Below are 14,508 nucleotides of genomic sequence, written 5' to 3'. Positions count from 1 at the left end.
CGGCGCACCATCAAAGACCGGGAGAGGAATTTCTCCTCCCAGAGCGCCGCAACCCATGCAAAGGACCTGTCTTCGTCGGGTTCAGCTTCAACCCACTCGGCCTAAGCCAACCTGCCACAGCCTGCAATGACAGGTCGAGATTCCCTGGGACGCAGTCAGGCCGGCCGTCCATTAGCAGATAGAGCTAATGGAAGGTGATTTAAATGCTTGATTTGGTCCTGATTGTTACAGAAAAATCTGGAGTGGTATCTTTATGAAACCAACCCATGAAAGTTTTAAGCCATTTTTATACAGTTTGAAGCACTTAAATTACTTGATGCCTATAAGCTTGTAGATTTAGTTGCTAGGACAGGATCTATGTCAGAGAAAGAGAGTTTATTTGAGGAGAATCTTAGAAGAAAAAAAGTATTTTGGCAGAAAAGATGCTTGTCTGACTGAAGCGGAAAAATCAGATAAAAGTTCTCATTATCTAAGATTCAGAGAGAGATGGACATTGGCCAGTATGGGTGACCATCTGCACTTGCAGCTGGTGAGAAAATTGTCAGATTGACCTGAGAAGAGAGATATTATCAGAGATAACTGAGAGAAGAAATTTCCCAGGGCAGAGACTATATAAGCTTCAGAAATTTCCCACCATCTTGCTGCCTGAATCAGAGAGCTAAAAGGCTCCTCTGGACAGGTTAGCCAAAGAACAAACTTGGTTAAAGATCTTTAACAAAAAAAAAAAGCTTTGTTAATTAAGATTGAGTTGATAGAATTTAGAGAAGAAAAAGATTCAGAATATAGAGTCATAGCTGCTATGCTTAAGCAAATGAAGAATCTTGCAGGTATAAGATTGTAAGTTTTGCTAACTAAAGAAATAGTGTGTAAATCTAACTATTAAAACTGGAAAAATCATTTAGTTATATGAGAATGTATAAGAGCACAATGTGAGTTTGCTATCTAACTGTTTTGCTTCCTTTATAAATAGCTTGAATGCACTGTCTTGAGAGAATGCTGGAAAATCTTATCTGCTGTTTATGGAAAGTGTTTCTGGGTCTCATGTATAAGATCCTGGGAGCATTAGGATGTTTTGGGGAACTGCGGTAAGAGAAAGTGTTTATGAATTATAAAAAGAGAAAATTCCCCAACAATGATAATTCCACCCTGGCCTCTAAACACAATGTATGTTTGGATGGCTTAGAGGAGGCCTTAGAACCTCCTCACTAAATACAGTGTTCTAAGGATCAGACTGCAAACTTTGCAAAGTCAATGTTTAGACTTGGAATGTATATCCTAAATGGCTCTACTAGAGGAGATAAACTGGGTGAATTCACCTTCTTGGCAAGGACAAAAACCAGCTCTGTTTACTATATGTTGATGGATAGTGCACTATTATGTCTGGTGGAAAATTTTCAAATTCATTATTTAGAGGGTGACATTTTCCACTTCATTTCCAAATCTTCATAGACATGAAGGCAATACAGTCAACATATCCCATAAATATTACACAGATGGAACAACAAGGCTGTCATATCAAATGGTCCCCTAAGCTTGACTTGAAGGTGAAGGAAGTTCTAACAGATGAGAATCTCCAATTCTACTGCTAAGCATTCAAAGCCCTCTTAAATCCAGAACACTTCTTTAGAATATATGACGATCTGATACAAACATTAAGGCCACTTCTAGTAGGCCTTCTAGAAGCAAGGCAAGTTCTGACTAATTTTCCTTCAAAACCATGGCTTGACCAAAGCTCTATTAAAGCTAAGAATTATCTCTCTACTGCATATAATTCAGCAGGGAGGGCTGAGGAAAAGAACAGACATGAAGCCTACAGCTTCCTCTTGGTCCAAAAGAAGGAATATAAACTTCTGGTAACCATGCGTAAGAAAGAATACATTAGGAAATAGTGGACCAATTTAATTGAAGCAGCCAGGAACAAAAATACATCCAAGAGTGGTTGCTTTCCCACTGAGGCCTTTATCCGCCCTGAGCCCGCCTCGGCGGGGAGGGCGGGATATAAATCAAATTTTATTATTATTATCCAATCTGAATTTGTAAAATTATGTTGAAATCAATGGCATTTCATATACTGTGGTACGTAAAACTCCTGGAATGTATTTCCTTGTGATATTCCAAACTAATTTAATTTGTTTTCTTATAAAATCCCTCAGACTTTTCAGTTTTAGTTTTTTGGAGTCCCAGATGTTCTAATGCCTGTGAACTTTGCACAACAGCAGCACTTCTGGTTCATTGTAATGGGTAAAGCATAGCAATACACCCAGAGAAATTGGAGGCAAACAACCAACAGACACTGTGTACTGGAAATCTGACATGCTGAGGTTGTAAGTCAGAAGTTGGGTTTGAAGGATGAGAGTCATAAGTTAGCTTTTGATGGCTGAGAAAGAAGGGTTAGTCTAACCAGATTGGGAATTGAGATCTGAGGAGGTATCAGATGTTTGGTGAAAGTTAACTGAGCTGTTGCAATAGCTTAGAAGGGTTTTGCTAGCCCATATGTACAGCTTAAATGGCAGCAGAAAGCTATGTTGAGACAGAAACCTGCAGAGAGGGTGAAATCCTGAGAAACGTATTCTATAAAATATCCCACAACTCCTGGTTGTGTGTCGCAGAACAAAGTTTGAGTCCTGTGGCACTTTTAAGACCAACAAAGTTTTATTCAAGGTATAAGTTTTTGTGTGCACACACACTTCTTCAGATACACTATGCATATACACAAAAAGTTATATCTTTGTTGGTCTTAAAGGTACCACTGGACTCAAACTTTATTCCACTGTTTCAGACCAGCACAGCTATCCACCTGAATCAATATTTACCTCAGTTTTGTTGGGAGGGGAGGGGGGGTTGAAATAAAATTTATTCTACACTTTGAAAAGTAAGCTGTAGTTTTGCCTCAGTTACGAATCCAAGTTTGGGTTGGTTTATACTCAAGCCCAGATCCTTTCCCTCCAAACTAGATTTCTTTTTGACTTCCCTATGGAAATTCTTGTGAGGTAGGCAAGAAATTGTATTGTAATGGAGAAAGAGATCCTGTGGAGTGGTGTTGGCTCTCAGGAAATCTGTTACATGCATAAAAGTTTCCTCATTGCTGCAACACATTATTGGCTTTGAAGGTTTATTGAGCAAGATCTGTACGGCTGGAATTGTTTCTTTTCAATGATTCAACATGCCCCAATTTCCAATATTTCTCATGTTGAATCACAAAGTGGGCTGAACCAGATTGTGCGGAATTGTATTCCAAATATGTGCTGAGCCAATTATAGCCAAACATTTGAGATCTGATTTGACACAAAGATCTGAGTCAACCCCAAACCACCATCTATGCAGACCAGACTAGAAAATATAGCAGGAAATACAGGTTCTACCATAGGTCTTAACCTCACCAATCTTAAATCAGATTCACTCACCAAAATAATATAGGAATACCCTTCTGATCCCCACAAGGTTCTCAAATTTTTCCATCCAAAAGATCAGAATAAATGTGCTTTTATGTCCACACTGACCAGTGTGATTTAAAAATACACTTACCAGCTCCAAAGATATCATAAACAGTATTTATTATCTTCTCACTAGATAAGGCTGCAGCTTTCCCAACAGGTTTTTTTTTTCATTGCTTACACTTAACAGAGCATCCGTGCTATTTTTGTCGAACCACTTTTCAAGCTACATGATTTAAAAACAACTGTTTGTTTATTCTACAGGGAGCTTTAAAGAGTATCTTGATACGTTCCACCCATGGAAATGAAAATCAGAGGTTATAGTTCATGAATTCAGAAGTGTAGGGAATTATTTTTTCTCCTTTTCTAAAAATGCATTAGCCACACAAATTCTAGTCCAATTTCAAAGCTGTAATTCATTTTTCCATGTGCCTTTCCTTAGGAAATGTGTCTATGTGGTCCATAGACCATCATTGTGAAACAGGATGCGGCTTAAACAGATTTTCCTCAGTTGGAATTGGAGTTTACCAGTAGTGCACTTCTACAGAAGCTACCTTTTACCTTTTTAAAGTAAATTGGGGAGCCCCAATGACACAGCATCCACAATTCTTTAAATATCCTAAAATTATCCAATTAATTCTTAGATTTTTTTAAAAAAACAAATTTTATGTTATTTGAAGGTAGCATGTGCTATTGTGTTGTCTTCAACTATTTATAAGAGAGTAAAAGTCTTGAAATAAAAATAAATTCCAAGTAAAACATGGAACATTTAACATTTAAACTATGTAATGAACATTTTATTAATTCCGTACCCATGTTTCAGTTCAGCTACTTCTGATCACTGGAATAGGCTTGCCAATCCCCAGGTCCCAGTGGGAGTTCTCCCTCTTTCCCAGGCTCCTTCCCGCTGCCAGTCAGCTGGCTGGTGGGGGGGAAGCCTTGCCCCCACAGCCACCATGTGCCTTTCCACCTCCAGAGGCTTCAGACTCCACTTGGAAAGGCTTCCTCTTGGGATGGTGTGTCTGTGTCTTTAAGGCTGAATGGGGGCGGGGGGAGCAGGCAGAACAACATGGCTGCTCCCAGTGGCTGTGAAAGCAGCCCAAACCCTCCGTTAGTTGCACAATCTTTTCAGAGGTCGTTTGCATAGGAAAGGTAAATTTGAACCTTTGGTTGTCCTGTGTTATTTCGAAGAAGTTGGAAGTACAGCAACTCATGAGTAGAGATGCCAGTCCCAAGGTGGGAGCAGGTCCTGCCCCGCTTCAGAGTCATCAGAAACAGGGCAGGGGGGAGGGAGGGAAATGTCTGCTGGGCACTTCATTATTCCTTATGGAGATTGATTCCCATAGGGTATAATAGAGAATTGATCTGGGGGTATCTGGGGCTCTGGATGGGCTGTGTTTTGAGGTAGAGGCACCAAATTTTCAGCATAGCATCTGATGACTCTCCTCAAAATGCTCTTCAAGTTTCAGAAAGGTTGGACCAGGGGGTTCAATTTTATAAGCCCCAAAAGAAGGTGCCCCTATCCTTCATAATTTCTAATGTAGGGAAGGCATTTAAAAGGTGTATGGTTCCTTTAAATGTGATGGCCAGAACTCCCTTTGGAGTTCAGTGGTGTTTGTCACAACTTTGCTTATGGCTCCACCCCAATGTCTCCTGGCTCCACCCCTAAAGTCTCCTGGCTCCACCCTCAAAGCCCCCAGATATTTCTTGAATTGGACTTGGCAACCCTATGCTGGAAAGAAATTTGAGATGCTCTTTGACAGAGGCCTTGTCTGTTGTTGCTCCGCTGTTATGTCCTGGAAGGGGTGAGGCAGGACTCATAAAAAGCTTATGAGGCTGCTTAAATGGGCTCTGGCTGTTTCAGTACCTGTTTTAACGATGTTAAAATATTTTGTATTTTATTTATTATTGCCACCCACCTTGGGTCCTGACTCTGTCTAGGAAAAAATGGGGTACTATACAGATGGTCAAAATAAATAAGTAAATATGGCAAAAAAAGCCAGGATGGCATACTCCTCCCCTCCCCCAAAGGTTACTCTAATAAATACAAACTATATAAACATACTAAAGTTGTTCTATTTAATAAATGTTATACTGGCAATGAATTCTTTAATCAAAACTTTTAACATATTGATGTTGGGTGTAGTAAAGGTGTTACTAGTACTGTGGAACATACAAATGTTATACTAGAATTTCCTTAATATTATATTTAGGGCTTTTTTTGTAGCAGGAACTCCTTTGCATATTAGGGCACAATGCTTACAAACAGTGCAATCCTAAGAACATTTCCCCAGAACTAAACCCCACTGAATACACCCTAGGTATGATTCTGAGTAGAACTGCTTAGGACTGCTCTCTTAATGTACTAGAGAGGCAGGCCTGGAGAACTAAGCCCATCCAATTGCTTTCACCTGGTCAAACATGACTCACCACAGAAACCTCGTGAGTCCGGAAAATCAGGAGGAGGAATGATGCTTTTTTTTATCCTTAATTACATAGTGTGTAAGATTTAATGGCTGAATGTATTTATTTGAATGTGAGGTCTCCCTAATACTTTGGGTACTTTATACACTGTTAATCACTAAGCATTTAATCTTTATGGGATGTTGTATCATCAAATAGTATTTAAAATCTCCATTTAGGAAAGCTTACCTCATCATATTTTGCATAATGGTCTTTAACACAATGGGCAACAAATTTATTGAAGTTCCCATAAAATTCACGAGTAGCTTTTGCATTAGGGAGTGGAAGGTAACGAAGACAAGGTATAAAATCCGCTGGGTTGAACACACTGCAGGCTTTTTGAAAATCATGATTTAGCTTAATGATACTTAAAAACTCTTTGCCAAAGCAGAGAGCACAGACCACATTAGCCATAGCAGAGTTGGTAACAGCAGAGGGGTCAAAGCTGCCTTCCTTTTTTGAAAGTTCAACAAAGGTTTTCACCAGTTCTGAAGCTTTGGCACAGACGTGTTCTTCAAGAAGACAAGAGCAAGTTGAGGACTTGACTTCTGATTTAGTGAGGGATTTTAAAGCTTTGCTAGCAATTTTCTTCTGAAGCTTCCATTGCTCATCATAGTGCACTGAAAAAGACATGCTTTCTCCATTGGCAAAGAAAGAAAAGGTATGCATATCAGGTCGACCAGCAAAACTCTCTCCATCTCTCAACAGCACCTGCTTTACAGCATCAAAGCCATTTACTACCACAACTGGTACCATTCTCAGCTTTAAACAAAACACATCTCCGTATTTCTTCTTCATGTGGTCAAATGAAATGTAAGGATGCTCTCCCAGCTGCAGAAGATTCCCTATAGCTGGCAGTGACCAAGGTCCTGGGGGAAGTGGATGTTTTCTTCTTATTCTAGTGATTAAAATCCATATAGAAATCAAAACAGATGCTATTGTAAAGACGACAACAGTCACCTCTGAAAAGGAAAGCTCAAAGTCAAAATTCATTTTTGGCAAAGAAAAAATCTGAAAAAGAAAATAGTTTTAATTGGACTTAGTTACAACCTACCTTGAATATGTATTTTTTATAGAAAGACAAAGTATAAATATATCTTTTAAAATTAAAATACAGGGATCTTTTGCACTTAATTTTCCAACAATTTTGCACGTAGATATATGAAATAGCAATATCAAACATCAATTTTCCAGCCTTTCACTCAATAGAATCTAATTGCTTTCTGGGGTCTTATTTAAGGGCTTATTTATTGATTGAAGTATTCTGAGGTTTAGGTTTGCCATCCTAGGAAAAATGAATTCCAAGTTCTTAATATACCTGCTGTGGCATACCACCCAGTGGATCCAGATGGTAAAACCACTAGTTTTCTCTAATAAACAAAGGGCCCCAAAGCACTTGGTAAAAAATCATGCAATATACTTGGATCCCTCCTCTCTGGCCAGATTTCTGGGAATGGTCCCTGTATCATTTAAAAGCAACTATAGCACATTTTATTGGGTAAAGGACTTTGGCTCACATATATGTTAACCTGAGAGCCAGCTGTTATGTACTAGTTAAAGAACGTTGGACTCTAAACTGGAGAACCAGGTTTGATTCCCCACTCAATCAAAGTGCAGCCAACTAGGTGACCTTGGGCCAGACACAGTTCTCTCAAAGCTCCCTCAGCCCCACACACCTCACAGGGTGTCCGTTGTAGGGAGAGGAAGGGAAGGTGATTATAAGCATCTTTGAGACTCCTTTGGGGAGTGAAAGAAAAGGGAAGGAAAGGTCCCCTGTGCAAGCACCAGTTGTTTCCAACTCTGGGATGATGTTGCTTTCACAATGTTTTCACGGCAGACTTTTTACTGGTTTGCCATTGTCTGAAAGGTGAGATATAAAAAACAACTTTTCTTCTATGTACATTTGTAAACTGTGCTCTTAAACCCTGACAATGGTGGATGCCTCAGAGTGTGGCTGCTGCAAATACAGCTCCTTTGTCTATTCAGAGACATCAATAACTTCAGGCACCGCAGGTACATCTCATTTGCTGGTCAATATAAAGTTCAGCAGGTAAGTCCCAATTAGCTGTTTCCCAGCCCTTTCCCAGCTTGTAGCAGCTGAAGGGAATGGCACTTGAGGTAAGTGATAGGTCCCAAAGGGCTATCCTACAGGGACCTGACCTTTCTTAGGGCTTCCAGAGTACATCTAAAGGAGGTTTTACAACCCTAGAGGTGGCCAGACTTGTGTTTCCATCATCCAAGCCTAGTGATTGCCCCACTGTCCACTCAGCCTTCTGGTTTTTTAGACAGGCCAGCAGCAAGGAGGCAGGTCCTATTCAGGTTCTACCACGTCACTTCTAGTGTAGCCATATCCACTTCTGGTAAGGCTGGGAGATCCAGTACTTGGATACAACAACTGTCCCTTCTCACAGAATTAAATCATTATTACTGAACACAAACAAGTCTTTCCAAGACAAACTGCACTATAATGTCTTACACTGAATTGTATCCAAGAAAGTGAATATTTCTCCTTCAGAAAGCAACCTTCAGTTTTCTGATGGCTAAATACAAATCATGAGCAAAATACATGCAATATATAATCAATCTTATTTAATCAACATATACTTTGTACCAGAACACAGTTTGTCCTATTGAATGGACTTTGTAAACTGAAGCAAAAAAATTATTTTATTGCTGTTCGAGGGTCTCATGTGTTTGTGTGTCAGATAAGACACCTAAAACTCTTAAGGCATACATGCAAAGCAAACTCTCCTCTTCTGAGGCCTGCTTTACAATAGTAAAGATACAGGGCTTATAGGTAGCATGTTGCTCCACTTAAAAATTCCATAAAGAAAAGTCATGTAATATTGTCTATTAGGACCACCAACCAATCAAGAGGAAAGTAGCAGAACTCAATTTGGTTTCCTCTGACTTTTACCCAATGTGTCAAATTAACTTCCATCTTTATAAGGAAGGTTGTTACTTTCCCCATCTCATTCCTTGTCTAGCAGTCTTCATGCAATCTTGAAGCCTAAATTTGTGTAGTTCAGTGGTAATTGCTTATAAGTAAAGGAAATAGATTCTTTACTGCTCAGAATTACTGTTTTCTTTACAAGTTACAAAGTTAAGTCTTGGCCTTTCCTTTGGTTTAAATTATCAGCCATACCATATCCTCATCTTGAAAGCTTTTTACTAAAATCAAGTCCCAGTTCTGAACAGAGCAGAACATCCCAGACTCATATAAACCAGATTTGATGTTGATAGCATCACAGTATGTCATGGGGCTTCACTTGGTCTCCCCCCTTCTCCAAGCCAGCGAGTGACAGAATGTGCTTAGTTCCACAGTGCATGTGTGTGAAGAATCCCAGCTCCCAATTTGGTGTACTGGTTAAGTGTACGGACTCTAATCTGGAAGAACCGGGTTTGATTCCCCACTCCTCCACATGTAACCTCGGGTTAGTCACAGTTCTTGAAAGAACTGTCTTCTCAAGAGCAAGTCTTGGAAGAGCTCTCTGAATCTCACCTACCTCACAAAGTGTCTGCTATGGGCAGGGGAAGGGAAAGGAGATTATAAACAGGTCCAAGACTCTGAGTGAAGGGCAGAGTATAAATCCAATCTCTTCTTTGTCTTCCTTTTGAGAAAACACTTCCTCCTCAAACTCTCACCTTGAGGTTTTGGGGTCCTTTTTTCTCCAGTAGCTGCTACCACACAAGCCACTCTCTCTCTGATGAAGCCACCTGTCTTCCCTCTTCATCTCCAGGGGCCCCTATCTGGCCCCCTCCTCCTGACTCCATGTGCCAAGAATCTTGGCTCATGGCTAGCTGCAGGTTTGCTTCAGTGTCGTGCGCTCCTGAGGTGGACCCCGGTCTTGATGATCTGCCTGAGGAGGGCCGGCATATCCCGAAGTCTGGAACTCGGGCGCTGGGTTCCAGACAAGGTCCCATTCCCTACCTTGGAAGTAGCTATCTTATATGGATCAAAAATACATTACATTTTTAATACACTGGGTCAGGCTTTTCCAAACCTGACTCGATATAAGGCACAGTCAGACAGCAGCTGCTGAGGGCTAAATTTCCAAGTACCTCAGTGTTTTCTTAACCCAAAATTATTTGTTGGGTGTGTGTGTGTGTGTTATGTGAACAATGTGAGATTGTTTGACTGCAAAATATATGCAAATAAAAAAAGAATCCTGGTCACTGAATAGCCACAAGAGATGTAATTGTTTTAGAGAAAACACGGTAAGTGGCAAACTTTTCATAAAATAGATTTTAATGGAATATGCAATTATTCTGTTTTCTGATTGGAAAAGTCCACATTTATCTTGATCAGAACATTAAACAGCTGCCTTCTATGGTATTATTGTAATAAACAGCTACCCAGAGAGCTGTAGTTTCCCTGCTGGTGCCCCAAAGCAGAAAATGTTTACTTCAAGACTTCCTTTCCTCTGCTTCAGAATTCCTGGAAAAACATCTTAGTCTCAGTTCCGTGACATGAACACTGAGGCTTTGTGTGTTGAAGTTTGGGGTTTTTTTTCCAGGCACAGAAGTCCTGGAAAACTTAATGTGCACCAATTGTTGAAGTTCAAACAAGCCTTTCAATCTGTCTCTAGAACTACAAACCTTCTGCGGCTGAGGTCAGACACACATAAACTGATGAGATGGGCATGGATGAAAGCCAGTTGCATGTCGGATTTTATGCGGTTGTCCAAACATCAGCATCTGGCAATGGTCGTTGGCTCGTTTGTGTTCCAAACTGCCATGACTGAGACGCGGACTTTTTTGATAGTACATTAAATCCGGAATAAGAATGCTTCCGATGACTCCCACGCGTACTTTCTATGTTTGAACGCTCCATTGTAGCCAACTCGTCACAAGCGCACATCTGCTTCCCTTTGAGAGCCCTCTCCAAATGATATCATTGCGCCAGCAAATGTTGACTCAGCCTTCCAACCTTCCGAGGTCGGTAAAATATGCACCCAGCTTGCTGGGGAGGAAAGTATAGATGACTGGGGAAGGCAATGGCAAACCACCCCGTAAAAGGAAGGAAAACCACCCCGTCTGGAAGGAAAACTTTCTCCAGTAGAACACGGCACTTGAGCCCGAAAGATTCTACAAACCCTAATTATGTTACCAGCCATGAAAACCTGAAATCTTTGATAACACCCTGTAAAAGGTCTGCCAGGAAAACTTTGTGAAAGCAGCGTCACCCCAGAGTCGAAAACGACTGGTGCTTGCACAGGGGACCTTTCCTAAATGCGGGGGGGAGAGGCAGATCGCCCACCTTTGCTGTCTCCCTGCCAGGGGAGGAGGATAACCCACCTTTGCTGTCTCCCCGCCAGGCGGAGAGACAGCAAAGAGAGTTGCCGTGCTCCCCCCCATTTAAACAGCACATCAGAGTGTTTAAATTGGGGGGGAGGAAGATCCCTCACCTTTGCTGTCTCCCCACCAGGCAGGGTTTCTGCAGCAAAGAGAGTTGCCGTGCTCCCCCCCATTTAAACACCATGGCGGGGTGTTTAAATGGGAGGGAGGAAGACCCCCCCCTTTGCTGTCTTCCCACCAGGTGGCGAGACAGCAAAGAGAGTTGCCGTACTCCCCCCCCCATTAAAACACCATGTCGGGGTGTTTTAATGGGGGGGAGGAATATCCCCCACCTTTGCTGTCTCCCCACCAGGCGGAGAGACAGCAAAGAGAGTTGCCATGCTCCCCCCCCCCCCATTAAAACACCATGTCGGGGTGTTTAAATGAGGAGGGAGGAAGATCCCCCACCTTTGCTGTCTCCCCGCCAGGCAGAGAGACAGCAAAGAGAGTTGCCGTGCTCCCCCCCCCCATTTAAACACCATAGTGGGGTGTTTAAATGGGGGGAGGAAGATCCCCCACCTTTGCTGTCTCCCCGCCAGGCAGAGAGACAGCAAAGAGAGTTGCCATGCTCCCCCCTTCATTTAAACACCACATTGGGGTGTTTACATGGGGGGGGGGAAGATCCCCTACCTTTGCTGTCTCTCCGCCAGGCAGAGAGACAACAAAGAGAGTTGCCATGCTCCCCCCCATTTAAACACCATGGTGGGGTGTTTAAATGGGGGGGGGGGAAGATCACCCACCTTCGCTGTCTCCCCGCCAGACGGAGAGACAGCAAAGAGAACTCCTGGGCTTCCTCTTCCTTTCTGGGTGTTTAAATGGAGGGGGGCAGATCACCCACCTTTTCTGGCACCTTTTAGGGGGAGAAAAGCCAAGCACAATATTCCACGTACTGCTCTTGCGCGAGTGTGGAATGCCATCTCAAAAAATGAGGTCCGGTTGAGACCTCTGATCAACCAGCGACGGGACCAACACTGCTTAGAACTGAAGGATGGAGGGATGTCTGATCAGGAAATCTGTTGTAAAAAAGCTGCGGGGTATAATAGCAATTGGTTAGGGATGGATTTAATGGTGAGTGTGACCGCGGCCTGCGATGCCTTTTAGAACTACCAGATGGCAGCATGATTTAGAACTAGTTCTTCATCCATTTAAACATTTTCCTTCCCAGAAAAAATTGGAAAAGAAGAGCATTTGATCACTTTCATAACAGAGGCTTCCTTCCCCCCTGCATTTCTAATGTCTATAGCAAGGGTGTCAAACTCATTTGTTATAAGAACCAGATCGGACATAAACAGGCCATGTGTGTCATAAAATGTAATGCCAGGTACGGGAGATATCAATTTTGTAAAGGACACAGACACAGCCTAATCCACTTCACTGGTTTGTTGAACCTCAGCCAACAGAAGGAAAACAGGCTTGGCTCAGTAGCTCTGTTGAGCAATTTAGAGAACCTGGCAAAGCTAGCTCTCCTTCCCCCAATTCCTTTCCAAGGGAGGAGCTTTGCTCTGTAGCTCGTGTGTGATTGAGCAAGCCTGGCAAAGCAAGTTGTAATGCAGAAGGAAGCGAGAGGTAGAAGGAAGCAGATGATGGTGAGTTGCTCGTGGGCCTGATAGAAGCCCTCCAGCAGCCTGATTCGGCCCCTGGGCCACACGTTTGACACCCCTATACTATGGTATTTTTCACAGATACATACATGTGTGGTTTCCCCTTATGTTGCTGTGGATGCCAATGCAGTGCAGCAGCAACATAGTGTGGGTCTCCTCACAGTGGCCTTGCTTTAGTCCCCTGGTAGTGGCCCCCACCAAATCCCCAGGGTTTCTGCAGGTTTTTTAAAATGTCAATTCAATATTATTATATCATTATAACATTATAATAATCTGTTTTTACTAGGTTCATTGAATTCCTAGCTTTCAGTTTTAAAATCTCTAGCCCAGGGGTAGCCAAATTTGTTTAACATGAGCCACATAGAATAAATGTCAGATGTTTGAGAGCCACTATACATGAGTAACAGATGTTCATGAGAAGGAAAGAAGGAGAATAGATGGGGAGAGAAAGCAAATTTAACTTTAAATGCATTCTCCAAACGCCAGCTGACTTTGCTTTGAGAAGTACTTTAAAGAGACAAATGCCTTCTCCATGGCAAGGGACTTTGAGAACCACACAATATCTGTGAAAGAGCCACATGTGGCTCCTGAGCCACAGTTTGGCCACCCCGCTCTAGTCCTTTCATTGCAGGGATATTAGACAGGAAACGTATCTCTGCAATGAAATAAGCTTTTTAAAATGAACAAGTCTTGGAATTCAGAGCTGATGCATGGATTGTCATAAAGATACTCAATTACTGAATTTTTTAAAAAGAAGAAAATCTTCCCATGGCAGGGGGATGGTCACTGCAGGAACAAAGTCATGGGTAGCTGCATTGTTCTGTAGCAGCAGAACAAAGTTCCAGTCCAGCAGTACCTTAACGGCCAAAAAAAATTGTCCAGGATTTAAATTTTCATGAGCCAAAGCTTATTTCATTAGCCCTTGCTTTCCCAAAACTTTGAAACAAAACAGATTGGAAAAAGATCTGAGAAAATCCAGAGAAATCCTGGGAGGTGCACAAATGCACCAAGATGCTACCAGAGAAGCAGGGGAAAACATCCTTCCCAGAACCATCACATGCAGAAATATAACCATGTGGAAAAGGTCTATATTTGTACAGTGATGTTTGCACTGGGAGGCAGTGTGGTGTAGTGGTTAAGAGTGTCAGACTAGCATCTGGAAGATTCAGGTTTGAATTCCCACTTGTGCCTAGAAAGCTCACTAAGTGACCTTGGACCAGCCCCATAGCTAGGGGCCATGGGGGAGGGGGTTGTGCGGGCCATAGGGGAGGGGCCCTTTTAAATCATGCAGAAGGCTGGTGATTGCTCCTGCCACCCCTCCTGCATGATTTGGACCCACCAATCAGCTGATTTGTGGACCCTTTGAATGGCATGGGAGGGGCAACGGCTGCTCCTGGGAGCCCCTCCCATGTGATTAAAATCATGCAGGAGGGTGAGGGGCAGTCTGGGGGTGAGGGCCCTCCAAAACTGTCAGGGGGCCAGTTCCCGCATTCTCTAAGCCTAACCTACTTCACAAGGTTGTTGTGAGGCTAAAATGGAGGAAAGGAGAATGATGTAAGCAGTTTTGGGTCCCTATTGGGGAAAAAGATAGGGAATAAAGAATTAAATAAATTAAATAAGTGAACCCTGCATGTGCAATATTTATATTACATAGTGACTGCTCAGCAGGGAGA

General features: G+C 42.3%; 1 protein-coding gene across 1 annotated transcript; it reads right to left on the bottom strand.

Moving 5' to 3' along the window:
- Positions 1 to 320: 320 nt before the first annotated feature.
- On the bottom strand, positions 321 to 9,156 carry LOC132570112 (cytochrome P450 1A1-like). The gene is given in 5 exon segments (XM_060236545.1): positions 321 to 355; positions 3,526 to 3,601; positions 3,604 to 3,651; positions 6,087 to 6,908; positions 9,043 to 9,156. Coding segments are annotated over 5 exon segments (1,095 nt in total).
- Positions 9,157 to 14,508: the final 5,352 nt, after the last annotated feature.

The sequence above is a fragment of the Heteronotia binoei genome, chromosome 4 (assembly GCF_032191835.1).
Source record: "Heteronotia binoei isolate CCM8104 ecotype False Entrance Well chromosome 4, APGP_CSIRO_Hbin_v1, whole genome shotgun sequence".
Classification (NCBI taxonomy): Eukaryota; Metazoa; Chordata; class Lepidosauria; order Squamata; family Gekkonidae; genus Heteronotia; species Heteronotia binoei.
This window is presented reverse-complemented; position numbering and strand designations above follow the sequence as displayed.